Source organism: Anomaloglossus baeobatrachus, chromosome 1 (genome assembly GCF_048569485.1).
Source record: "Anomaloglossus baeobatrachus isolate aAnoBae1 chromosome 1, aAnoBae1.hap1, whole genome shotgun sequence".
NCBI lineage: Eukaryota > Metazoa > Chordata > Amphibia > Anura > Aromobatidae > Anomaloglossus > Anomaloglossus baeobatrachus.
In genome coordinates, this window is record NC_134353.1 from 58,054,752 (window position 1) to 58,079,906 (window position 25,155).

Consider the following 25,155-nt stretch of genomic DNA (forward strand, 5'->3'; position numbering starts at 1 on the left):
ACGGTTAAATTGAACTTTAATTCAGATCTATGTATTCTCTTTACCTTTTTTAAGTTAATCTTTAATTTACATCTAATTCTTACTGTATATTTACCACTTTTCTTTTTATTTTTTTCCTTTGTCCATATCGAGAGCTTATGCTATGCCCTACCACACTTAAGTATGATTTTTATTCGAGGATGTGGGGGGGGGGCAGACAAGTTGAATTTTAATTCAGATTTTTTTTTTTTTTTTAATGTATTTTCTTTACCTTTTTTTTTTTTTTCTTCTTATTTTATCCTTGTCTCCTCTGATCGCTTATGCTATAACCTACTATACTACGGTATTATATTTTCTTTTTTTTCTTCTTTTTTCAGAAAAGGCAACTTAGTTTATCTTTAATGTACATCTATTTTTTTTTATTTTTTTTTTTTTTTTTAGTTTATTTTTTTTTCTCGGAAAAGGCAGCTAAGTTAATCTTTAATTTATATATATTTCTATGTATATTTTTACTCTTTTTTTTTCTTTCTTTTGTTCTTGTTTCCTCCGATCGCTGATGCTATGTCCTACAATACTACGTCATGGCGGTGTAGAGGTCTTTGTGGATGATGGGGACCTTCTGTAGACATCATGGCAACACATTGTCTTTTTCGCAATTATGTCAGGAGAGGGCGATGGGGGGGTTGGTTGGGGAGATGCTGAAATTATTGCGCCAAGCAGTCGCGCCATTTAACCGCTGCTGTCAAATGCTCATGGCCGCTTTTTAATGGTTAAGCAGCGCCGATTTTGAGCTCTGGTGCTGGCAGCCGCAGCGCAGGGTCGATGGTGATGTGTAGAGGGATGACTCTAAAGAGACAGGGTTTACTTTCCGTTTTTGTAGGTTATTTGCATCTTTGAGGTCCCAGCAGGAACGTTTTGGCGTTTTGGAACAAGAAACCGAAAAGAAAACCCTGTAGGATTAAGAGACCCCAATCTTGCATGCAAATAGCGCCCCCCCATTCCAGATAAGTCGTCCCTTTACAGTGACACCCCATGTGTGATGGACGCCGCTCCCTGCCTCTGCTTAACCCTTGTTAATATCGCAAAAAGGGGTGATTTTGAAGTTTTGTGGGTTTTTTTTTTTTTTTTTTTATTTTTTTTTTTTATTTATTTTTATTATTGTGTTACGGCAACTGTGAACCAGCGACGTACGGGAATCCGCCTCGTGTCACAGATTAATGCTGTAACGGTCACACACCAGCAGAATTCTGCGTGTGACGAGATTCCCGTTTATTCTAGGAAGTTATTGCATAATTACCTATAGATAAGATACAAAACGCCAGCGTCTGATTGGTGCATCGGCATTTTACCACTGATTGGTTGGTTTTCAGTCTTCTACATAATTGGATATTAATTTCAAACTAACATGTTTATAGGTTTCATCTCACGCCGTAGGGCATGTGCCCATGATCAGGACCTGCTGTGTCCTGGATGCATCGGTCCTGACCCAGGGGGCTGCGAGTCTCCTCCGCAGGAGACCGCAGCTGCTCGTGCCCATGATCGCGGTGTGGAGCGCTGTGGTCTCTCGCTGTGTTCTCCCTACGAAGGACGCAGGCGAATCCGCAGAAAACAATCGACATGCTTCGGTCTCTAAAGATGCCCCGCAGGTCAGTGTTTTCTGTAAAAAGCACAAGCACAGTGGGCACGGGATTTCAAGAAATCCATCCTCTGTGCTTGTACTGTACAACGCAGCGTTTGGACACAGCAAAAACACGCTACCTCCAAAACGCTGCAAACACTGATCGTGGGCACGTACCCTTAGAATAACATAGTGTGGGCATACTGCCATGTGTACACCAACAGAAACCCATCGTGTGTTTAACACCATACAGAAGACAAAATGAATGTAACCGTCACAATTGTTTGTACCAGTCCTCTTATGGCACATAGGTCAGACTCTGGCCTACAGGCTTATATTATGTGGGGTCCATTATTCTGTATGGAGGGCTATGCGGGGCCCATTGTTCTGTATGGAGGGCTATGTGAGGCCCATTATTCTGTATGGAGGACTATGTGAGGCCCATTATTCTGTATGGAGGGCTATGTGGGGTCCATTATTCTGTATGGAGGGCTATGTGGGGCCCATTATTCTGTATGGAGGGCTATGTGGGGCCCATTGTTCTGTATGGAGGGCTATGTGAGGCCCATTATTCTGTATGGAGGGCTATGCGGGGCCCATTGTTCTGTATGGAGGGCTATGCGGGGCCCATTGTTCTGTATGGAGGGCTATGTGAGGCCCATTATTCTGTATGGAGGGCTATGTGGGGCCCATTATTCTGTATGGAGGGCTATGCGGGGCCCATTATTCTGTATGGAGGGCTATGCGGGGCCCATTGTTCTGTATGGAGGGCTATGTGAGGCCCATTATTCTGTATGGAGGGCTATGTGGGGTCCATTATTCTGTATGGAGGGCTATGCGGGGCCCATTGTTCTGTATGGAGGGCTATGTGGGGCCCATTATTCTGTATGGAGGGCTATGTGGGGCCCATTGTTCTGTATGGAGGGCTATGCGGGGCCCATTGTTCTGTATGGAGGGCTATGCGGGGCCCATTGTTCTGTATGGAGGGCTATGTGAGGCCCATTATTCTGTATGGAGGGCTATGTGGGGTCCATTAGTCTGTATGGAGGACTATGTGAGGCCCATTATTCTGTATGGAGGACTATGTGAGGCCCATTATTCTGTATGGAGGGCTATGTGGGGCCCATTGTTCTGTATGGAGGGCTATGTGGGGCCCATTGTTCTGTATGGAGGGCTATGCGGGGCCCATTGTTCTGTATGGAGGGCTATGCGGGGCCCATTGTTCTGTATGGAGGGCTATGCGGGGCCCATTATTCTGTATGGAGGACTATGTGAGGCCCATTATTCTGTATGGAGGGCTATGCGGGGCCCATTGTTCTGTATGGAGGGCTATGCGGGGCCCATTGTTCTGTATGGAGGGCTATGCGGGGCCCATTGTTCTGTATGGAGGGCTATGTGAGGCCCATTATTCTGTATGGAGGGCTATGTGGGGTCCATTATTCTGTCTGGAGGGCTATGCGGGGCCCATTGTTCTGTATGGAGGGCTATGTGGAGCCATTATTCTGCATGGAGGACTATGTGGGGTACATTATTCTGTATGGAGGGCTATGTCTGGCCATTATTCTGTATGGAGGACTATGTGGGGTACATTATTCTGTATGGAGGGCTATGTGGGGCCCATTATTCTGTATGGAGGACTATGTGGTGCTCATTATTCTGTATGGAGGACTATGTGGGGCCCATTATTCTGTATGGAGGGCTATGTGGGGTACATTATTCTGTATGGAGGGCTATGTCTGGCCATTATTCTGTATGGAGGACTATGTGGGGTACATTATTCTGTATGGAGGGCTATGTGGAGCCCATTATTCTGTATGGAGGACTATGTGGGGGCCATTATTCTGTATGGAGGGCTATGTGGGGCCCATTATTCTGTATGGAGGACTATGTGGTGCTCATTATTCTGTATGGAGGACTATGTGGGGCCCAGTGTTCTGTCTGGAGGGCTATGCGGGGCCCAGTGTTCTGTCTGGAGGGCTATGCGGGGCCCAGTGTTCTGTCTGGAGGGCTATGCGGGGCCCAGTGTTCTGTCTGGAGGGCTATGCGGGGCCCAGTGTTCTGTCTGGAGGGCTATGCGGGGCCCAGTGTTCTGTCTGGAGGGCTATGCGGGGCCCAGTGTTCTGTCTGGAGGGCTATGCGGGGCCCAGTGTTCTGTCTGGAGGGCTATGCGGGGCCCAGTGTTCTGTCTGGAGGGCTATGCGGGGCCCAGTGTTCTGTCTGGAGGGCTATGCGGGGCCCAGTGTTCTGTCTGGAGGGCTATGCGGGGCCCAGTGTTCTGTCTGGAGGGCTATGCGGGGCCCAGTGTTCTGTCTGGAGGGCTATGCGGGGCCCAGTGTTCTGTCTGGAGGGCTATGCGGGGCCCAGTGTTCTGTCTGGAGGGCTATGCGGGGCCCAGTGTTCTGTCTGGAGGGCTATGCGGGGCCCAGTGTTCTGTCTGGAGGGCTATGCGGGGCCCAGTGTTCTGTCTGGAGGGCTATGCGGGGCCCAGTGTTCTGTCTGGAGGGCTATGCGGGGCCCAGTGTTCTGTCTGGAGGGCTATGCTGGGCCCAGTGTTCTGTCTGGAGGGCTATGCTGGGCCCAGTGTTCTGTCTGGAGGGCTATGCTGGGCCCAGTGTTCTGTCTGGAGGGCTATGCGGGGCCCAGTGTTCTGTCTGGAGGGCTATGCGGGGCCCAGTGTTCTGTCTGGAGGGCTATGCGGGGCCCAGTGTTCTGTCTGGAGGGCTATGCGGGGCCCAGTGTTCTGTCTGGAGGGCTATGCTGGGCCCAGTGTTCTGTCTGGAGGGCCATGCGGGGCCCAGTGTTCTGTCTGGAGGGCCATGCGGGGCCCAGTGTTCTGTCTGGAGGGCCATGCGGGGCCCAGTGTTCTGTCTGGAGGGCCATGCGGGGCCCAGTGTTCTGTCTGGAGGGCCATGCGGGGCCCAGTGTTCTGTCTGGAGGGCCATGCGGGGCCCAGTGTTCTGTCTGGAGGGCCATGCGGGGCCCAGTGTTCTGTCTGGAGGGCCATGCGGGGCCCAGTGTTCTGTCTGGAGGGCCATGCGGGGCCCAGTGTTCTGTCTGGAGGGCTATGCGGGGCCCAGTGTTCTGTCTGGAGGGCTATGCGGGGCCCAGTGTTCTGTCTGGAGGGCTATGCGGGGCCCAGTGCTCTGTCTGGAGGGCTATGCGGGGCCCAGTGCTCTGTCTGGAGGGCTATGCGGGGCCCAGTGCTCTGTCTGGAGGGCTATGCGGGGCCCAGTGCTCTGCCTGGAGGGCTATGCGGGGCCCAGTGCTCTGCCTGGAGGGCTATGCGGCGCCCAGTGCTCTGTCTGGAGGGCTATGCGGGGCCCAGTGCTCTGTCTGGAGGGCTATGCGGGGCCCAGTGCTCTGTCTGGAGGGCTATGCGGGGCCCAGTGCTCTGTCTGGAGGGCTATGCGGGGCCCAGTGCTCTGTCTGGAGGGCTATGCGGGGCCCAGTGCTCTGTCTGGAGGGCTATGCGGGGCCCAGTGCTCTGTCTGGAGGGCTATGCGGGGCCCAGTGCTCTGTCTGGAGGGCTATGCGGGGCCCAGTGCTCTGTCTGGAGGGCTATGCGGGGCCCAGTGCTCTGTCTGGAGGGCTATGCGGGGCCCAGTGCTCTGTCTGGAGGGCTATGCGGGGCCCAGTGTTCTGTGAATGGAATCTGCGAACTGAGCACTTACAACTGGCGTGTGTTAAATCTTGCTATCCGAGATTGACAGCCGGATTTCACTGGATCCACACAGAGGCATATGATGTCTGATCAGATCAGCCGACATTGCAGGGAAAGATGCGGGCTCGGCATGTGAGCCCACATCAAAGGCAGGGAGATGAGGAGTTAAAGGAGTGTCTGCCTTCAGGGTCTTTGTTTTTTATTTTTTTTTGCTTAAATGTCTGTATTTGGAGCTAAAAACCATCTTTTCATTTGGGTTTCATTAAAATTGTTGCCCTGTTTTCCTTCTATATCCTCTGTGTTACACTAGCTGCAGAATGAGTTAACTGAGGATCCATTAGTGAGCTCGCTGTGCCAGTCTGATCAGAAGTTTATAGCATCTGTCTCTTTCTGAGCTCCTCTCAGCTGATTTATGACCACATCAAAGTTGCAGGTGACGGGAAACAGTCTGTAAAAAGCCAAACGGCGCAACATTTTTAAGGAAACATGATTTTAAAAATACATATTAGCCCCAAATATATGCATTTAAATAAAAAAACAAACCTCCAAAATTAACTTTCCAGTGTCTTCTGTCACACAGAGGCGAGTAGTGTGGTGGTCTGGTCTTCGTATATCGTGCACAGTCGCACCATGTGGGTTTGGGTGACTGGTTCTACCTGTTTTTGGAAATAGGACTTAAAGGGAACCTGCCGGTGACACTGCTCCTGTGCGAGCGAGGATGGGGCAGTGTGACATATTCAGAAAGATGCCTATTAAAGAGGGGGTTCTGATGTCAGTAAATTCCAGCTCATAGAGTTGGGCAGCGCTGCGCAGCTCGTAGAGCTTACTGATTGGCTGCAGCGCTGTCCATGTGACTGAGCCGCTCAGTAGTGCTGACCTGAGAGCGGGACCAGGGTCCTGCACATCCAATCACTCATCTCTAGTTAGTACCTACCAAAAGTGGTCGGAGGACGGACCTCGGGAAGGGGCCCTCTCCTTACAAGTGAGACAGTAATGATGAATCCCGTCACTGAGCCTTTACTTCTCCCCAGATGTGAGGATGGAGCCGACACTGGAGGAGCTGGTGGAGTCGCTGACCACGTCCGGGGAGCCGCAGCTCAGCACTGACAAGCTCAAGCAGCTGAAGAAGCTCTGCAGGTACAAGTGTGATGTAATGTTGTGTCATTTGCCACCTATACAGCTCCATCTACCCCGCTGTAGGCCTCCAAGTGTGTTTCTTGTTCCTGACTGCTGATTGTCTTAATGTACTCGGTGATCTCACTAGCAGAATAGTGAGTGCAGCTCTGGAGTATAATGCAGGATGTCACAACAGCATCAGTAATGTATGGACACAGTGACTGCAGGAGCAGAATAGTGAATAATACAGCATGTAACTCAGGATCAGTCCAGGATAAGTAATATAATGTACACAGCGACTGCTCCAGCAGAATAGTGAGTGCAGCTCTGGAGTATAATACAGGAGGTAACTCAGTATCAGTACATTCTGCTGCTGCTTACATAAGTAATGTATGTACACAGTGACTGCACCAGCAGAATAGTGAGTGCAGCTCTGGAGTATAATACAGGATGTAACTCAGCATCAGTCCAGGATAAGTAATATAATGTACACAGTGACTGCACCAGCAGAATAGTGAGTGCAGCTCTGGAGTATAAGGCTAGTTTCACACTTGCGTTCAGCGCACTCCGTCACTATGGAGAATAGCGCAGTCCGTTAACGGGCTGCGTTATTCTCCATAGAGTTGTATGGACGACGCACTGTAACACAAGTGTCTGCGTTGCATCCGCTGGACGACTCAGCGTCGTTATTTTGACGCTGCGTCGGGCGGATGGAACGCTGCATGTAGCGTTTTTCTGCGCTTGGCGGAGTGTCAAAACGCAACCTGCAAGAATCCGTTAGGCGTCCGTTGTTTTTATAATGGACGCCTATGGTGGCGGATTCCGTTAGAATGCGTCATTTGACGAATTCCTTTAACGCAGCCGTCTTTACACACCTGCTCATGCCCAGATGTGTAAAGACAAGGAAAAAAACCTACAACGGATTGCGTTATTTTGTACGATCCGTAGCATTGCGTTGTGCCACTATATGCAACGCATCCGTTGCATGCGTCACACAACGCAATGCTACGGATCCCGTCCAACGCAAGTGTGAAACTAGCCTAATACAGGAGGTAACTCAGGATCAGTAATGTATGTACACAGTGACTGCAGTAGCAGAATAGTGAGTGTAGCTCTGAAGTATAATACAGGATGTAACTCAGGATCAGGAATGTAATGTATGTACACGGTGACTGCACCAGCAGAATAGTGAGTGCAGCTCTGGAGTATAATACAGGATGTAACTCAGGATCAGTAATGTATGTACACGGTGACTGCACCAGCAGAATAGTGAGTGCAGCTCTGGAGTATAATACAGGATGTAACTCAGGATCAGTAATGTATGTACACGGTGACTGCACCAGCAGAATAGTGAGTGCAGCTCTGGAGTATAATACAGGATGTAACTCAGGATCAGTAATGTATGTACACGGTGACTGCACCAGCAGAATAGTGAGTGCAGCTCTGGAGGATAATACAGGAGGTAACTCAGGATCAGTAATGTATGTACACAGTGACTGCACCTGCAGAATAGTGAGTGCAGCTCTGGAGTATAATACAGGAGGTAACTCAGGATCAGTAATGTATGTACACAGTGACTGCACCTGCAGAATAGTGAGTGCAGCTCTGGAGTATAATACAGGAGGTAACTCAGGATCAGTAATGTATGTACACAGTGACTGCACCTGCAGAATAGTGAGTGCAGCTCTGGAGTATAATACAGGATGTATCTCGGGATCAGTACAGGATCAGTAATGTAATGTATGTACACAGTGACTGCACCTGCGGAATAGTGAGTGCAGCTCTGGAGTATAATACAGGAGGTAACTCAGGATCAGTAATGTATGTACATGGTGACTGCACCTGCAGAATAGTGAGTGCAGCTCTGGAGTATAATACAGGATGTATCTCGGGATCAGTACAGGATCAGTAATGTAATGTATGTACACAGTGACTGCACCTGCGGAATAGTGAGTGCAGCTCTGGAGTATAATACAGGAGGTAACTCAGGATCAGTAATGTATGTACATGGTGACTGCACCTGCAGAATAGTGAGTGCAGCTCTGGAGTATAATACAGGAGGTAACTCAGGATCAGTAATGTATGTACACAGTGACTGCACCTGCAGAATAGTGAGTGCAGCTCTGGAGTATAATACAGGAGGTAACTCAGGATCAGTAATGTATGTACACAGTGACTGCACCTGCAGAATAGTGAGTGCAGCTCTGGAGTATAATACAGGATGTATCTCGGGATCAGTACAGGATCAGTAATGTATGTACACAGTGACTGCACCTGCAGAATAGTGAGTGCAGCTCTGGAGTATAATACAGGAGGTAACTCAGGATCAGTAATGTATGTACACAGTGACTGCACCTGCAGAATAGTGAGTGCAGCTCTGGAGTATAATACAGGAGGTAACTCAGGATCAGTAATGTATGTACACAGTGACTGCACCTGCAGAATAGTGAGTGCAGCTCTGGAGTATAATACAGGATGTATCTCGGGATCAGTACAGGATCAGTAATGTATGTACACAGTGACTGCACCTGCAGAATAGTGAGTGCAGCTCTGGAGTATAATACAGGAGGTAACTCAGGATCAGTAATGTATGTACACAGTGACTGCACCTTCAGAATAGTGAGTGCAGCTCTGGAGTATAATACAGGAGGTAACTCAGGATCAGTAATGTATGTACACAGTGACTGCACCTGCAGAATAGTGAGTGCAGCTCTGGAGTATAATACAGGAGGTAACTCAGGATCAGTAATGTATGTACACAGTGACTGCACCTGCAGAATAGTGAGTGCAGCTCTGGAGTATAATACAGGAGGTAACTCAGGATCAGTAATGTATGGACACAGTGACTGCAGCAGCAGAATAGTGAGTGCAGCTCTGGGGTATATAATACAGGATTATTAATGTAACTGTTTTACATTAATGTTGCAGAACTTCAGATGAGCATATTAAACACGTGTACCACCTGCTGATGACGCAGCTGAATCAGGAGCATGCAGAGATCCGGCTGTCCGCCTTCCAGATAGTCAGCGAGCTGTTCAGTCGCTCGCACTTGTTCAGGACGCTGCTCATCTCCAACTTTCAGGAGTTCTTGGAGCTGACTGTAGAGACGGACTATGACCAGCCTCTGCCGCCTCCCAAGGAGGTGGCCCAGAAACTCAAGATTTTAGCCATTAAGGCCGTGCAAGAATGGAACGAGCAATATGGGGAAGCCTACAAGAAGCTGTCCTTGGGGTATCACTTTCTGAAACAGAACAAAAAGGTAATTGTTATTTTTGTATCCACTTTTCCTTTTTCTATTTGTTTTTTATAAACCTCCCATTATGATCCTAAATGGGCACAGAATTAAATGATGACACCAGGGGGCGCCCGGGAGCAACCTGTCCTGTAATAGTCTAATGGAAGAACAGGTTGTATTAAACTTCAAGGAGATGAGGCTTCACGTCTAGTATACAGTGCTTTGCGAAAGTATTCAGCCCCCTTGAATTTTTCAACCTTTTCCCACATTTCAGGCTTTAAACATAAAGATAAAAATGTTAATGTTCTGGTGAAGAATCAACAACAAGTGGGACACAATTTGTGAAGATGGACGAAATTTATTGCTCATTTTAAACTTTTCTAAGAAAAGAATAAACTGAAAATTGGGGCGTGCAATATTATTCATTAATACTTTGTAGCGCCCCCTTTTGCTGCGATTACAGCTGCAGTCGCTTGGGGTATGTGTCTATCAGTTTTGCACATGGAGAGACTGAAATTCTTGCCCATTCTTCTTTTGCAAACAGCTGGAGCTGAGTGAGGTTGGATGCAAGGCCAAAAAGCCACAATAGTGAAGTAGTGCTAAATTGTGGTGCATCCGCTCAAATTTGTCACACAGTGCATACCGGGGTTCCGCCAGGTACACGGGAACGCCTTGTGAGCGCCGCAACACACAGGGTACATGATACAATGGTGGGGCTGGCGCTAGGCAAATGGGAGCAGGGTCACCTCCTAAACTCACCTGAGGCCGATCCCTGCACTCCCTGACGTCCCTATACAGGTTCTTTCACCCCATCTCCGATCACGTGCCTATCCCTGTCTTTCCCTGGACTCAGCCCTGTATAGTGAGCAGGGTAGTGGGAACGCTAGTCCTGCTCTAGATTAAAGACACAGAGAGGATTAGACAGACAGGGGTAAAATAAACAGCAATCATACAAAGCACTCCAAAGAGGTAATAATGAGGAACGGACCAGAGGGGCAACACCAAAAAGGACTAAGGAAAGGGAAAACTCAACACAGCAAATGTTCTCTGAATGGCTTCCTGGTCCATGGCTTACAGGTTCCCTCTAGAGCAGTGGTTCCCAAACTCCAGTCCTCATGGCCCCCAACAGGTCATGTTTTCAGGATTTCCTTAATATAGCACAAGTGAAGCCTTGATAGTGATTCCATCACCCGTTCAATAGTAAAGAAATCCTGAAAACAGGACTTGTTGGGGGCCGTGAGGACTGGAGTTTGGGAAACACTGCATTAGAGGATGGACTGAAGTAAGTGACAAAAGTAGCTGGCGCTCCAGTTGGAGGACTGGAGTTTGGGAAACACTGCTCTAGAGGCAAGCTAAGCAGAAACTATCACCAGCAATTACCTGGGCTAGGAGAGAGGTCTTTATAGCAGAGCTAATTAGCAATAGAGAACAGCTGGCTATTGCTTTCATACAGAGTTCAGGAGACCAGAGGATCTACTTAACCTTAGCAGCACTGGATAAAGGAGAATCTGAACAACCAGCAATATTAACCTGTGTATGAAACCCTGCACTGTGATCACCTGACACCAGAAATAGGAGGGACCACTCTCCATCGCTGTACCCTCGTGACAAAAATGTTACTTTATTTGCAATACATCAGTTAAAGTCCAGAATATCCCTTTACATGTCCAGCCAGATTGCACTTTCACCATTACCGGCTTCTTCCAGAGCCTTTCAAGTTACACCATTACCAGCTTTATTCTGATCCTTTTGAGTTTAACCATTACCGGTTCCTGTGGTTACTCAAGTTTCACCATTTCAATTTCTTCTGGGGACACTTGAGTTTAAACCTTACCTGCTTCTTTTGGGGCCACTCGAGTTTCACCATTGCTGGCTTTGTTTTCGGCCAGTCAAATTTAACCATTACTTGCTTGTTTTGTGGCCACTCAAGTTTCACCTTTGTCATCTTCTATTGGAGAGACTCGAGTTTCACTATTACCAGCTCTTTCCAGGGCCACTTGTGATTCACTCGCGTTTCACCATTACCAGCTTCTTCCAGGGCCACTTGTGGTTCACCCTTACCTATTTCTTTTGGGGTCACTCGAGTTTCACTATTACCAGCTCTTTCCAGGGCCACTTGTGGTTCACCCTTACCTATTTCTTTTGGGGCCACTCGCGTTTCACCATTACCAGCTTCTTCCAGGGCCACTTGTGGTTCACACTCACCTATTTCTTTTGGGGCCACTCGCGTTTCACCATTACCAGCTTCTTCCAGGGCCACTTGTGGTTCACCCTTACCTATTTCTTTTGGGGTCACTCGAGTTTCACCATTACCAACTTCTTCCAGGGCCACTTGTGGTTCACACTCGCCTATTTCTTTTGGGGCCACTCGCGTTTCACCATTACCAGCTTCTTCCAGGGCCACTTGTGGTTCACCTTCACCTATTTCTTTTGGGGTCACTCGAGTTACACCATTGCTGGCTTCTGCTAGGGTCATTCGAGTTTTTACCATCACCCGATTCTTCCACCGTGTCTCCAGTGTCACCATTACCAATACTTCTTGGCACACTAGAGTTTCGCCCTCACCGGTTTCATCTGGGGCACTACACCTTGTTATAATTGTTATAAGCCAATAATTTTGGAACTTGACGTGGACTGGACATGTAACGTTCTATACTGGATTCTAACTGATATAACTAAAACTAAGCCCCAAACTTGGGTGTACCATCTGTATTGAAATTGCGTTGTCTGAGAGTTTGTGGCTCTCGGTGTTATCACTGGTGTTGGGATTCTGGACTGCGACTGTGTTCAAAGAATTCCAGGCACAATCATATTGCTGCAGGGTCACACTGTTCATTTTCTATATGTGGAGACACATTAGTCTGCATGAGAACTGTGCACACAAAACGGTGGGAGATTTTTTTTTTTTTTTTTAACGGTGCATAGTTGTTTCTTTTCCACATATTAGAGAAACACCTTACACTTTGTATTATGTGAGAATTTCCATTGCCTCTGGTATAGCACGAGCATCTCCAGTACTTACATTATACGTGGATACGTTTCAGGTGGATTTCCAGGACGTGAGGTCCAGGACTGTGGCCGAGAGAAAACGCGAGGAGGAAAAGCAGAAACGCTTAGAAAATATTTATCGGGAGAAAGCCAAAAAGGCAAAGGCTGAGATGGAAGGTAAGAGACCACCTATTCTGTATATATGGAGGGTGTGTGTATTTGTGTATGTATGTGTATATGGATATTTTACCTGTACTGTGTATATATAAATGCACACACAAAGTTATGTAGAAAAGCTACCCCTCTAAGAAAATAAAATTACATCACCGCCCACACCCCGACATCACCGCCCTCATCATCCCCGCACACACCCCGACACTACAGCCCTCATCATCCCCGCACACATCCCGACACTACAGCCCTCATCATCACCGCGCACACCCCGACACTACAGCCCTCATCATCACCGCGCACACCCCGACACTACAGCCCTCATCATCACCGCGCACACCCCGACACTACAGCCCTCATCATCACCGCACACATCCCGACACTACAGCCATCATCTTCACCGCGCACACCCCGACACTACAGCCCTCATCATCCCCGCACACACCCCGACACTACAGCCCTCATCATCACCGCGCACACCCCGACACTACAGCCCTCATCATCACTGCACACACCCCGACACTACAGCCCTCATCTTCACCGCGCACACCCCGACACTACAGCCCTCATCATCACTGCACACACCCCGACACTACAGCCCTCATCTTCGCCGCGCACATCCCGACACTACAGCCCTCATCTTCACCGCACACATCCCGACACTACAGCCCTCATCTTCACCGCGCACACACACCGGCAATACCTCAGTGACATCCCCTCTGACAGCGCGATTCACTTCAGTTGCTGCGTGGAGCTCACAGGAGCGCCGGTGTTCTACTGCCGCTCCTGTCAGCTTCATGTTGCAGAGCTGGATGCGTCGCGGGACCTCTTGTGGATTACGCCGGACCTGGAGGGGTATTTGGGGATTTTAATAAAGTGGTGAAAGAGGGTGGGTTTTTTTGTCTTTTATTCCAAATAAAGGATTTTTTCGGGTGTATGTTTTTATTTACTTTCACTTACAGGTTAATCATTGGGGGTGTCTCATAGACTCATGCCATGATTAACCTACCGTAGGACTTAGTGGCAGCTATGGGCTGCTGCCATTAACTCCTTTTCTTTATCGTTCCTTCCATGGGAGACCCAAACCATGGGTGTATAGCTAGCGCCTCCGGAGGACACACAAAGTACTATACTCAAACGTGTAGCTCCTCCCTCCGGGCTATATACACTCCCTGGATGACAATCTACCCAGTTCAACGCTTTGTGTTCCAGGAGGATCACACACACTTTCATTTCCTGATATTTTTTTCATTTTTATTTTATTTTTAAAGATTTGGAAGAAAAGCGGGTCCAGTCTGGACTCCTGGCATGTCCCTTCACACCCCACTTTGTCGGCGGTGCTGTTAAGGTTGACTTATAAGGCTGGAGCCTTCACATGCCGCGCTCCTTCACATCCTCTAAGAGGCTCTGGGTTGAAGTGGGAGCCTACACGGTCCTCTCTGCATTGCAGAAGACCGGTCTCCATCCGCAGCCCTGTCTGGTCCCTGCTGGAAGGAGCATTTACCCCCCTCTCCAGGGACATGGCCCTGCGTCTCAAAGCTAAGTATTGAGACGTTTTTTCAGGGGTCCCGGGTACTTTTATTAGGGGGACAGTATGTGCTTTAGCGTTACTGTAATTTTCGGCAGGTTCTGGGAATTTCCCATGAGAACCGCGCCGAAGGTGCCTGCTCGTCGGCCGCACTTTAAAATCTAGGCCCCGGCTTCAGTTTGGGCCTAGTTTCGTTTTTGGCTTCTTCTGCATGTTTTGCATACAGCGCCGCCCACCGCCCGACCAGCAGAGGGGAGGGCACTCCTCTCTAGGGAGATGTTCCCTCCCCTGTATACCTCCCTGTATCTCTCTGCCCTCTGTTTTTCCCGCTCCTGGGCTTATACACGCCCCCCCTCCTCATCCCAGCGCCATTTTCTCAGCGTTTCTTACACTGGAAGGCGCTGGATGCTGCAGCTGCATACTGTCAGGAAGGCTGACACTTCACAGGGGAGCGGTGGAATCCGGAGGGCACACAGAGAGCGGGCTGGTAAGCCACAACCTCTGGTTGTGGACTTTTATTACACTCTCAGGCTTTCTACAGGAGTGTATTCTGGCTGCAGAACTTCCTCCACAGCAGCATGTCTGTCACTAGGAGCAAGGCTGCAAACATGTACGCTATATGCACTGCTTGTAAGCTAATTCTGCCAGAGCCAAGCTCATACCCACATTGTGATGCCTGTGCTAACATGGTTGTGTCTCAGCCTGGAGCCTCCGCAGGGGCCCCTCCGGCTGCTCCGGCCCCGGTGGCTGAACCCCCGGCTTGGGTAGCATCCTTTTCACAAGCTATTTCCAAGTCTTTTGCCGACTCCATGGGGCAGCTGTCCCGGACGCTGCTGTCTATGCATCAGCCTCCCTCTCAGGGTGTCTCTGCGGCTCCGAGCTCTGCAGAGCCCTCAGAGCATGTCCTAGGACCCCGTCCCCCGTCCCCCTAAACGGAGACGCACGGACCCTTCTCCTTCCTCGTCCCACGGCTCTGATTCACAAGCCGAGGTGCAGGGCGAGGAGGATTCACTTACTGTGGGCTCAGACTCTGCCTCTATGTACCCCATTGACTTGTCTGAGGGTGATGCGGATGTTAGTGACTTGATTGCGTCCATTAACTCCGTACTGAACCTCAACCCACAAGAGTCAGAGGAACAACCCTCTCTGGTAGAGGTACACCAGTTTACCTCTCCGAAGAAACCTAGGAGTATGTTTTTTAACCACTCCAGCTTTCAGACCACTGTTAACAAGCCCAGGGCCTGTCCTGACAAACGTTTTCCGAAGCGTAGTTCAGATGACCGTTTCCCTTTTCCACCGGAGGTGGTTAAGGACTTTGCCCAGTCCCCAAAGGTAGACCCTCCAGTGTCCAGAATCTCAGCCCGCACAGTCGTAGCTGTGGCTGACGGCACTTCTCTTAAGGACCCCACTGACCGCCAGGTTGACCTTCTGGCCAAGTCTGTATTTGAGGCGGCAGGAGCCTCGTTCTCCCCGTCTTTTGCGGCAGTGTGGGCTCTTAAGGCTGTCTCTGCCTCCCTGGCGGAGATTCATTCCCTCTCCAGGGACTCTATTCCTGAGATGGATGCCTTAACTTCTCAAGCTTCGGCTTTTGCATCCTACGCCATGTCTGCCATCCTGGAGGCTTCTCACCGCACGGCGGTGTCCTCCGCTAACTCCCTCGGGATCCGCAGGATCTTGTGGCTTCGAGAGTGGAAAGCAGACGCTTCCTCTAAGAAGTACCTTGCGAGTCTCCCTTTTACTGGGTCCCGGCTGTTTGGAGAACAGCTGGATGACATAATTAAGGAAGCTACTGGCGGGAAGAGTACTTCCTTGCCACAAGCTAAAGCCAAGAAACCTGTCCAGGACAGGAACCAATCGAGGTTTCGTTCCTTTCGTTCCTCTAACTGGTCATCCTCTAAGCCCTCGGCCTCGTCCACTACCGCCAAGGATCGTAAATCCAACTGGCGCGCAAAGCCGCGTCCTCAAAAGACCGGAGGAGCCGCTGCCACCAAGGCAGCCTCCTCGTGACTATCTGGCCGCGCCAGCAAAGTCCTTGGTCGGTGGCAGGCTCTCCCACTTTGGCGACGTGTGGTTGCAACACGTCTCCGATCAGTGGGTGCGGGATATCATCACCCACGGCTACAGGATACCATTTTCTTCCAGCCCGCCAAACAGATTTTTTCTGTCCACCCCCCCCCCCCCCCCCCCTGCTCCAAAGCCGCCGCCTTCTCTCAGGCCGTGGCATCCCTGCAGGCCAACGGTGTAATTGTTCCGGTCCCCGCCCGGGAACGGTTCAGCGGTTTCTACTCAAACCTCTTTCTAGTCCCCAAAAAGGACGGTTCCTCCCGACCCATCCTGGATCTCAAGCTTCTGAACAAGCATGTTCAGGTGCGGCACTTTCGCATGGAATCTCTGAGATCGGTCATTGCCTCAATGACCCAGGGAGATTTTCTGGCATCCATCGACATCAGATTAGCCTCCTGAGGAAGCCCTAGGCGGTGAAACGCGTCGAGGCGTGGTGGGTGGAGAGCAAGCTACTCTGGTCAGGTCTGTACTCGATTGTTTGATATTACTAAGTTGTGCAGTATAAATGATCGCTGTTAGCGAGGTGTGCTACTGAAGGTAGCTTACATGGGATATTGGTAGGTGGGGATTGGTCCCTATGCATTGAGGCATGGTTTAATATCAGGCTTTGCTTAATTAGGTATGTCTGTAAGCTCACTAAACAGCTCATAGTGGAATTCGGAGGGACAGGTAGATGGTTCAGGTAGTCAGTATACTAGGTGAGATTGTTGTTACTAGACAGCCCATTTTCTGTAGCCATTACCTGTATATCCCTCTGTGAGAACAGATTGCTATTTGTGCTGTTATAACAAGCAATTGGGATGCAACTGGTGGCCATGAATCTGGGTAGATACAGCCCCTTATGATCTATTATCAGAGGCCCAGTTCTTGGTATTTTGATTGGTAAAATCTGCAGGGAGGCATAGAGGCTTGGCCTAACACTGACTGCACCCCATTATAAGTATATGTGAGTGCACTCAATAGTCCATGGAGGAATTGTGTGAGGCTAACAGATAGTTAGGACATTCATGTACTAGGTGAGATTCTTGATCTTAAATAGACTTATCTGTGGCCTCTAGCTTTCATAGCCCTATGGATGAGTGAATTATACACCTGATAATATCAAGGTCAATTAGGGATGAACATAAAAGTGTGAATTTGTGACTGACCAGTACAGGCACATATAATCAATTATGACCTACTACGAGAAATGTTTCTAGGTACTGCCCCTATGTGGCCTTTACGATTGCGCATCACGCTGTGGTGTTATCTGCAAGTTTAAGAAATTGTGTAATTAGGAAATTGAGTACTTATTGAAAGACCTGGTAGATTCGTTTTTGACTCCCAACCCACCTTTCCTCCAATTTGGGGGAGTTATATTTGTACACTTGCTACCCCGTAGTGCCATTAAGTCCAAAAATGTGTGTTTTTTATTATATGTAATAAAGTTTATTTTTATGGATGTTTGGCATCAATTGTATATTCTTGGTTCAAGGATATAAGTGGTTATATCAGTTCATAGGATGCGTCTTTTGAGCACTTTTGTGACACAAAATGTGGAAAATGTGGTTATAAGAGATGCCTATCTGCATGTGCCTATTGCGGTCTCACACCAGCGTTGGCTACGTTTTGCAATCGCAGAGGAACATTTCCAGTTCGTGGCTCTTCCCTTTGGCTTAGCCACGGCCCCTCGAGTGTTCACCAAGGTCATGGTAGCAGTGGTTGCGGTCCTGCACCTCCAGGGATTGGCAGTGATTCCTTACCTGGACGACCTTCTAGTCAAGGCCTCATCCAGTGTAGACTGCCAGCGGAGTGTCTCTCTCACTGTCGCCACGCTAGTTCAGTTCGGGTGGCTTGTCAACCTGCCCAAGTCGACTCTGACCCCGACCCAGGTACTTATGTACCTAGGGATGCAATTCGAGACTCTGCCGGCACTTGTCAAGTTGCCCTTAGTCAAACAGCAGTCCCTTCGTCTGGCGGTGCGCTCTCTGCTGAGGCACCGCCGTCATTCCATCAGACACCTCATGCAGGTGCTGGGTCAGATGGTGGCGTCCATGGAAGCGGTTCCCTTTGCCCAGTTCCATCTGCGTCCCTTGCAGCTGGACATTCTCCGCTGTTGGGACAAGCGGATCTCTTCCTTGGACAGGCTGGTGGCTCTGTCATCACAGGCCAGGAACTCCCTTCAGTGGTGGCTTCAGCCCCTCTCCCTTTCATAGGGACGCTCCTTCCTGACTCCGTCCTGGGTGATCCTCACCACGGATGCCAGCCTCTCCGGTTGGGGAGCGGTATTTCTCCATCACCGAGCACAGGGCACTTGGACTCCGTCCGAATCAGCCCTCCCGATCAATGTGCTGGAAATCAGAGCTGTGTTTCTAGCTCTCCTAGACTTTCACCACCTATTGGCGGGCAAGCACATTCGGGTTCAGTCGGACAACGCGACAGCGGTTGCCTACATCAATCACCAGGGCGGAACTCACAGCCGTCTGGCGATGTTGGAGGTTCAACGAATCCTCCAGTGGACGGAGGACTCCAAGTCCACCATATCCGCAGTCCACATCCCAGGCGTGGAAAACTGGGAGGCCGATTATCTCAGCCGTCAAACCGTGGACGGCGGCGAGTGGGCCCTGCATCCGTCAGTGTTCAGATCAATCTGCCGCAAGTGGGGCACTCCGGAAGTGGATCTAATGGCTTCCCGGCACAACAACAAGGTTCCGGTTTACGTGGCTCGCTCCCACGATCCTCAAGCCTTCGCAGCAGACGCACTGGTTCAAGATTGGTCTCAGTTCCGTCTGGCCTATGTGTTTCCCCCTCTAGCGCTCTTGCCCAGGGTTCTGCGCAAGATCCGAATGGAGGGCCGTCGAGTCATACTCATTGCTCCGGACTGGCCCAGGCGAGCTTGGTACCCAGACCTGCTCCGCCTGTCCGTAGAGGTGCCGTGGCATCTCCCAGACCTTCTCTCTCAAGGTCCGTTCTTCCGCCAGAATTCTGCGGCTCTCAGATTGACGGCGTGGCTCTTGAGTCCTGGATCCTGACGGCTTCAGGCATTCCCTCTGAGGTCATCTCCACCATGACTCAGGCTCGGAAGTCTTCCTCGGCCAAGATTTACCACAGGACTTATAGAATTTTCCTGTCCTGGTGTCGCTCTTCCGGCCATGCTCCTTGGCCGTTCTCCTTGCCGACCATCCTGTCTTTTCTACAGGCAGGTCTACAGTTAGGTCTGTCCCTCAATTCCCTCAAGGGACAGGTGTCGGCTTTGTCGGTATTGTTCCAGCGGCGTATCGCCCGACTGGCTCAGGTGCGCACCTTCATACAGGGCGCATTTCACATCATCCCTCCTTACCGGCGGCCCTTGGATCCCTGGGACCTTAATCTGGTCCTCACGGCCTTACAGAAACCCCCTTTTGAGCCTCTCAGGGAGGTTCCTTTGTCTAGACTTTCACAGAAAGTTGTCTTTCTAGTAGCCATAACTTCTCTCAGGAGAGTTTCTGATTTGGCTGCGCTTTCTTCGGAATCCCCCTTTTTGGTGTTTCACCAAGACAAGGTGGTTCTTCGTCCGACTCCGGACTTTCTCCCTAAGGTGGTGTCTTCCTTCCACCTTAACCAGGACATTTCATTGCCCTCTCTTTGTCCGGCCCCTGTGCATCGCTTTGAGAAGGCGTTGCACACCTTGGATTTGGTGCGGGCGCTCCGAATCTATGTGTCTCGCACCGCCGTTTTTCGTCGGTGCACCTCACTTTTTGTGCTAACCACGGGTCAGCGCAAGGGTCTCTCTGCTTCTAAACCGACCCTGGCTCGTTGGGTTAGGTCGGCTATCGCCGATGCCTACCAGTGTTCTCAGGTGCCTCCCCCGCCGGGGATTAAGGCGCACTCGACCAGAGCTGTCGGTGCCTCCTGGGCTTTCAGGCACCAGGCTACGGCTCAGCAGGTGTGTCAGGCTGCCACTTGGTCCAGTCTGCACACTTTTTCGAAGCACTACCAAGTGCATGCTCATGCTTCGGCAGATGCGAGCTTGGGCAGACGCATCCTTCAGGCGGCTGTCGCCCATTTGTGAAGTTAGGTTTTGCCTACTTCTCAGTTTGGTTTATTTCCCACCCATGGACTGCTTTGGAACGTCCCATGGTTTGGGTCTCCCATGGAAGGAACGATAAAGAAAAAGAGAATTTTGTTTACTTACCGTAAATTCTTTTCTTTTTCTTGTAGTTCCGACATGGGAGACCCAGCACCCTCCCGGTTGCCTGTTGGCAGTTTTTTGTTCCGTGTGTTTCACCGGCTGTTGTTAGTAGACAGAGTTCTGGTTTTGCCGAGTTTTACTCTATCTCTACTTATGGGTGGATGTCCTCCTTCAGCTTTTGCACTGAACTGGGTAGATTGTCATCCAGGGAGTGTATATAGCCCGGAGGGAGGAGCTACACGTTTGAGTGTAGTACTTTGTGTGTCCTCCGGAGGCGCTAGCTATACACCCATGATTTGGGTCTCCCATGTCGGAACTACAAGAAAAAGAATTTACGGTAAGTAAACAAAATTCTCTTTATTGCCTCGATTGCCACCGCACCAGGGCAATTCGGGATGCGCCGGGCAGAGTCCTGGGACTATCGCATCTAATGGTTGCAGCAATTCCGGGCAGCTGCTGGCTGATATTTTTAGGCTGGGGGGCTCCCCATAATGTGGGGCTCCCCATCCTGAGAATACCAGCCTTCAGCGGTGTGGCTTTACCTTGGCTGGTATCAAAATTGGGGGGGACCGCACACCGGGTTTTTTTTTTTTTTTAAAGTTATTTATTGTACTGCACGATATAGACCCACCCACTAGCAGCTGTGATTGGTTGCAGTCAGTCCCGCCCCCACGCTGAGTGACAGCTGTCTCACTGCAACCAATCATAGGCGCCGGTGGGTGGGGGAAGCAGTGAATACGAGATTGAATAATGGGCGGCCGGCTTTTTCAAAAGAGGAAAAGCCGCCGGACCTTTGTGACAGCCGTGCAGCGCCGCGCCCGTGATCGGTGAGTATGGGGGAGGGGGGAGAGAGACCAGGAGTGGTTTTAAACGATTTTGATCGCTCTGCTGGACATGCTGAGCATGCGCAGAACGTGACGAAATCCGTCAGCAGATTCCGCCGCTTAGTGCATAGCGGCGGAAACCCCCACCATAGACAATCATTAGACACCGTGGCGGATTCCAACGGAATCTGTCAAGGTGCGCTATTTTAACGACACAAAAAACGCTACATGCAGCGTTCCCTCTGCCCGACGCTGCATCAAATTAACGACGCTGCGTCGTGCAGCGGATGCAACGCAAGACCATCCGTAGCTAATAGAAGTCTATGAGGAATATAACGGTTTCCTGCAACGGTTACCGTAATTCCTCAAGGCTGCGGATAGCAACGGAAGCCGTCCAGCGCAAGTGTGAAAGTAGCCTTATTTATTTAGAAATATAAGTACACCCCTGGTCACTGGCTTTCCTTGTCCTTATTGGAATGTGCACATAGTTTGTAGCATTGCTGCCTTCAATGAGCTGCTGCCTTAAAGAGTTAATGGCTGAGGACGGGGGGAGGGGGGTGGAAAGTGTCACACATTCTGGTTTCTTTTTTTTAATTTTTTTATTAACCCCTAAGATATAAATAAAACAAAATCTTTGCCATCTGCCCCTCAGAGATGTTGGGGGACATTCAGTCCTGCCTCACGGAGATCGAGAACTGCTTCAGCTTGTTACTGCCCGACCCTGAAGACTTCAGTCTGATCACCGGTGAGAGGCATGAAGGAGGCGGCGCACCGGCGGGGAACCACTCTGCTAAACCGAAGCCCCAGTTACACGAGGCCGATGACGAGAAACCGTGCTGCAGCAAAGACCTGCCCAACATCAGCCATGTGCCTAGAGGAGAGGAAAAGGTAGAAGGTTCCCTGAAGGAATCCAGTTCAGATGAGTCTGACAACGACTTTGAGCCTGTAGAAGAGTCCTTCATCAGAGAACATGGGCTGGGGTCTCACAAGTACACGCTGGACATCGAAATCTCAACAGGTGACGGCTCTGTGCTGTGGGAGAGAGGAATTGTTCATGTCTCTATAATCTGGCATATGATCAGATCATCTATCGCTCGCGCTCAGTCTCTTGCAACACCCTCCAGTCCCCCCTCGCTTCCGACCCAACTTCTCGTTTCTCACCCCCCTTCCCGGTCCTAACACGCCCCTCATCTGCTCCCTTCTTTCGCAGCTCCCATCGCAACCGCTCCCTCTTCTCGTACCTCTTCCACTCCTACCTCTTCCTTCTTCTCATCCCCTGTACCTGCTCCCTTCTCTTGCGGCTCCCAATGCACACACTCCCTCTTCTCGTGCTGCACCCACGCCCTCTTTTCGTACCCCCTCCCTCTTATCCTGCCCCGCACCTTCTCCCTTTTCTCGCGGCTCCCATCGCACCCGCTCCCTCTTCTCAAGCTGCACCCACTCCCTCTTCTCACGACCACCCCACCCCCCCGCTCTCTCATCACAACGCACCGCTCCCTCCTCTCGCGCCCCACTCACATCCGCTCCCTCCCACACCTTCTCTCTTCTCACACTCCCACTCTCACCCCGCTCCCTTTTTCCTTGTGCCCCCTAGCACCCGCTCATTCTTTTTGGGCCTTCCTTCACACCTGCTATCTCTTGTTGCGCTGCACCCGCTCCCTTTTTTTTTTGTACTCCTTCCACTCCTACCTCCTCCTTCTTCTCATGCCCCGTACCTGCTCCTTTCTTTCGTGGCTCCCATTGCACACACTCCCTCTTTTCAAGCTGCACCCACTCCGTCTTCTCATACCCCCCCACTCCTACCCCCTCCCTCTTCTCATGCCATGCACCTGCTCCTTCTTCTTGCAACTCTCATCGCACCCACTCCCTCTTCTCAAGCCCCCCTCCCCCGTTACCTCTTATCACAATGCACTGCTCCCTCTTCTCACGCCTCACTCACATCCGCTCCCTCCCACACCTTCTCCCTCTTCTCACACTCCCCCTCTCACCCCGCTCCCTTTTTCCTTTTGCCCCCTAGCACCCGCTCATTCTTTTTGTGCCCCCCCTCACACCTGCTATCTCTTGTTGCGCTGTACCTGCTCCCTTTTCTCGCGCCCCCTCTCCGCCCCCATTTCTTGGGCTCCCCCTTGCATACGCTCCCTCTTTTTCGCAACCCCACCTCTCACCCGCTCCCTTTTTCCCCGCCTCACACCTGCTCCCTCTCTCGCTCGAGGTAACTTTTTATTTCTCCGTATCGCATAGATGTGAACCTCAATGAGAACGAAGACAACACCGACATCCTCAACAGCTTAATGGATGCCAGTAAGGTGGCGAAGAACAAGCACTGGCCGGCGGTGCAGTCCTGGATACAGGTAACAGCGGGAGACTCGTCTTACCCTCCACTTTGTGTTCACTTCTCGTTTCATACGGGCGGCCCGTCATATCTACTGACAGCAGAGTTAGTACATTTTTATTTTTTAAACTTTGCCTTGTGCTGTTCCCTTGTTGTTCTCCTTGAAAATCAATGAATAAATTAGGGGCAGCTTTTTCTAACTTTCACCTTTTCCACAAAGGTTTTCACAAAGGCCGGAATCAACGACGACAGCCTAAAATGTGCTATTGACGTGAAGAAGAAGTTAGAAGCCGCAATGAAGAAGCTAAAGGAAATGAACATCGAGTGCAAGACCCGAAACACAAGAGAGGTGAGTAGCATGACCCGTACATGGTGCATCCTGATCCCCATGCTCCATAGAAAAGAATGTGAAGGTCTTGAGACAGCTCACTGGTTTTACCCATCATGAGATGTTTCTTGAGTACCACTTTACAAATGAGACACTGATAGATTTTATGGCTTTTTGCAACTCTTTCCTCATGCGTTCAATACTATTTTCCTGTGTCATTTCTCCTTCTTAAACATAATTTATAGTTTGATTTCTTTTCCTGTGTGGATTGGATGGGTTGTTACCGAGTAATTCATGTCAATAGCATGTTTAATAATGTATTTACCTAAAAAAATTGGTGATGTGTTCAATATTTCACCCTCTGTATGTATGTAAATATATATTATATATACATTCATGCTCAAAAGTGTTGGCACCCTTGAAATTGTTTCAGAAAATGAATGTGATTAGACATAGTTATACATGTGTTTATTTCGTTTGTGTGTATTGGGACAATCCAAAAAAAAACATAGAGAAAAAGGCAAATTTTACACACCAAAAATGGGCCAGGCAAAATTGTTGGCACCCTCAAGTGAATATTTGGTTGCACATATTTTTGGAGTAAATAATTGCAATTGATCGCTTCCTATAACCATCAACAAGCTTCTTACTCCTCTCACCTGGAATTTTGGACTCCTTTTGCAGCTGCTCCAGGTCTCTCATATTTGAAGGCGTCTTCTCCAAACAGTAAATTTAAGATCTCTTCGGACCCATTGCTGTCACTTCAGATCTCTCCAGCGCTTTGTTTCCATCCATTTCTGGGGCCTTCTTTAAGTATGTTTGGGGTTGTTGTCCTGCTGGAAAACCCATGACCTAGGACACAAACCCAGCTTTCTGACACTGGGCACTACATTGCTACATTGCCAAAATCCTTTGGTAATTTTCAGACTTCATGATGCATTGCACACAGTCACCACACCCAGTGCCAGAGGCAGCAAAACAACCCCAAAACATCTTTGAGCCTCCACCATATATGACTGTAGGTATTGTGTTAGTTTCTTTGTAGGCCTCATTCCGTTTTCAGTAAACAGTAGAATGATGTGCTTTTCCAAAAAAGTCCACAAAATGCTTTTCCAGAAGTATTTTGGTTGCTCATGTACATTTTGGCAAACTGCAGTTTAG

General features: G+C 49.8%; 1 protein-coding gene across 1 annotated transcript in view; it reads left to right on the forward strand.

Moving 5' to 3' along the window:
* UVSSA (UV stimulated scaffold protein A) overlaps positions 1-25,155 on the forward strand; it is a 169,120-nt gene that overhangs the window by 1,001 nt on the left and 142,964 nt on the right. The window contains exons 2-7 of the mRNA XM_075346804.1: positions 6,290-6,395; positions 9,303-9,633; positions 12,654-12,774; positions 21,987-22,352; positions 23,576-23,685; positions 23,887-24,015. Coding sequence (XP_075202919.1) covers positions 6,298-6,395; positions 9,303-9,633; positions 12,654-12,774; positions 21,987-22,352; positions 23,576-23,685; positions 23,887-24,015 — 1,155 coding nt within the window. The 5' untranslated portion in view covers positions 6,290-6,297. The remainder of the gene's footprint in view (positions 1-6,289; positions 6,396-9,302; positions 9,634-12,653; positions 12,775-21,986; positions 22,353-23,575; positions 23,686-23,886; positions 24,016-25,155) is intronic.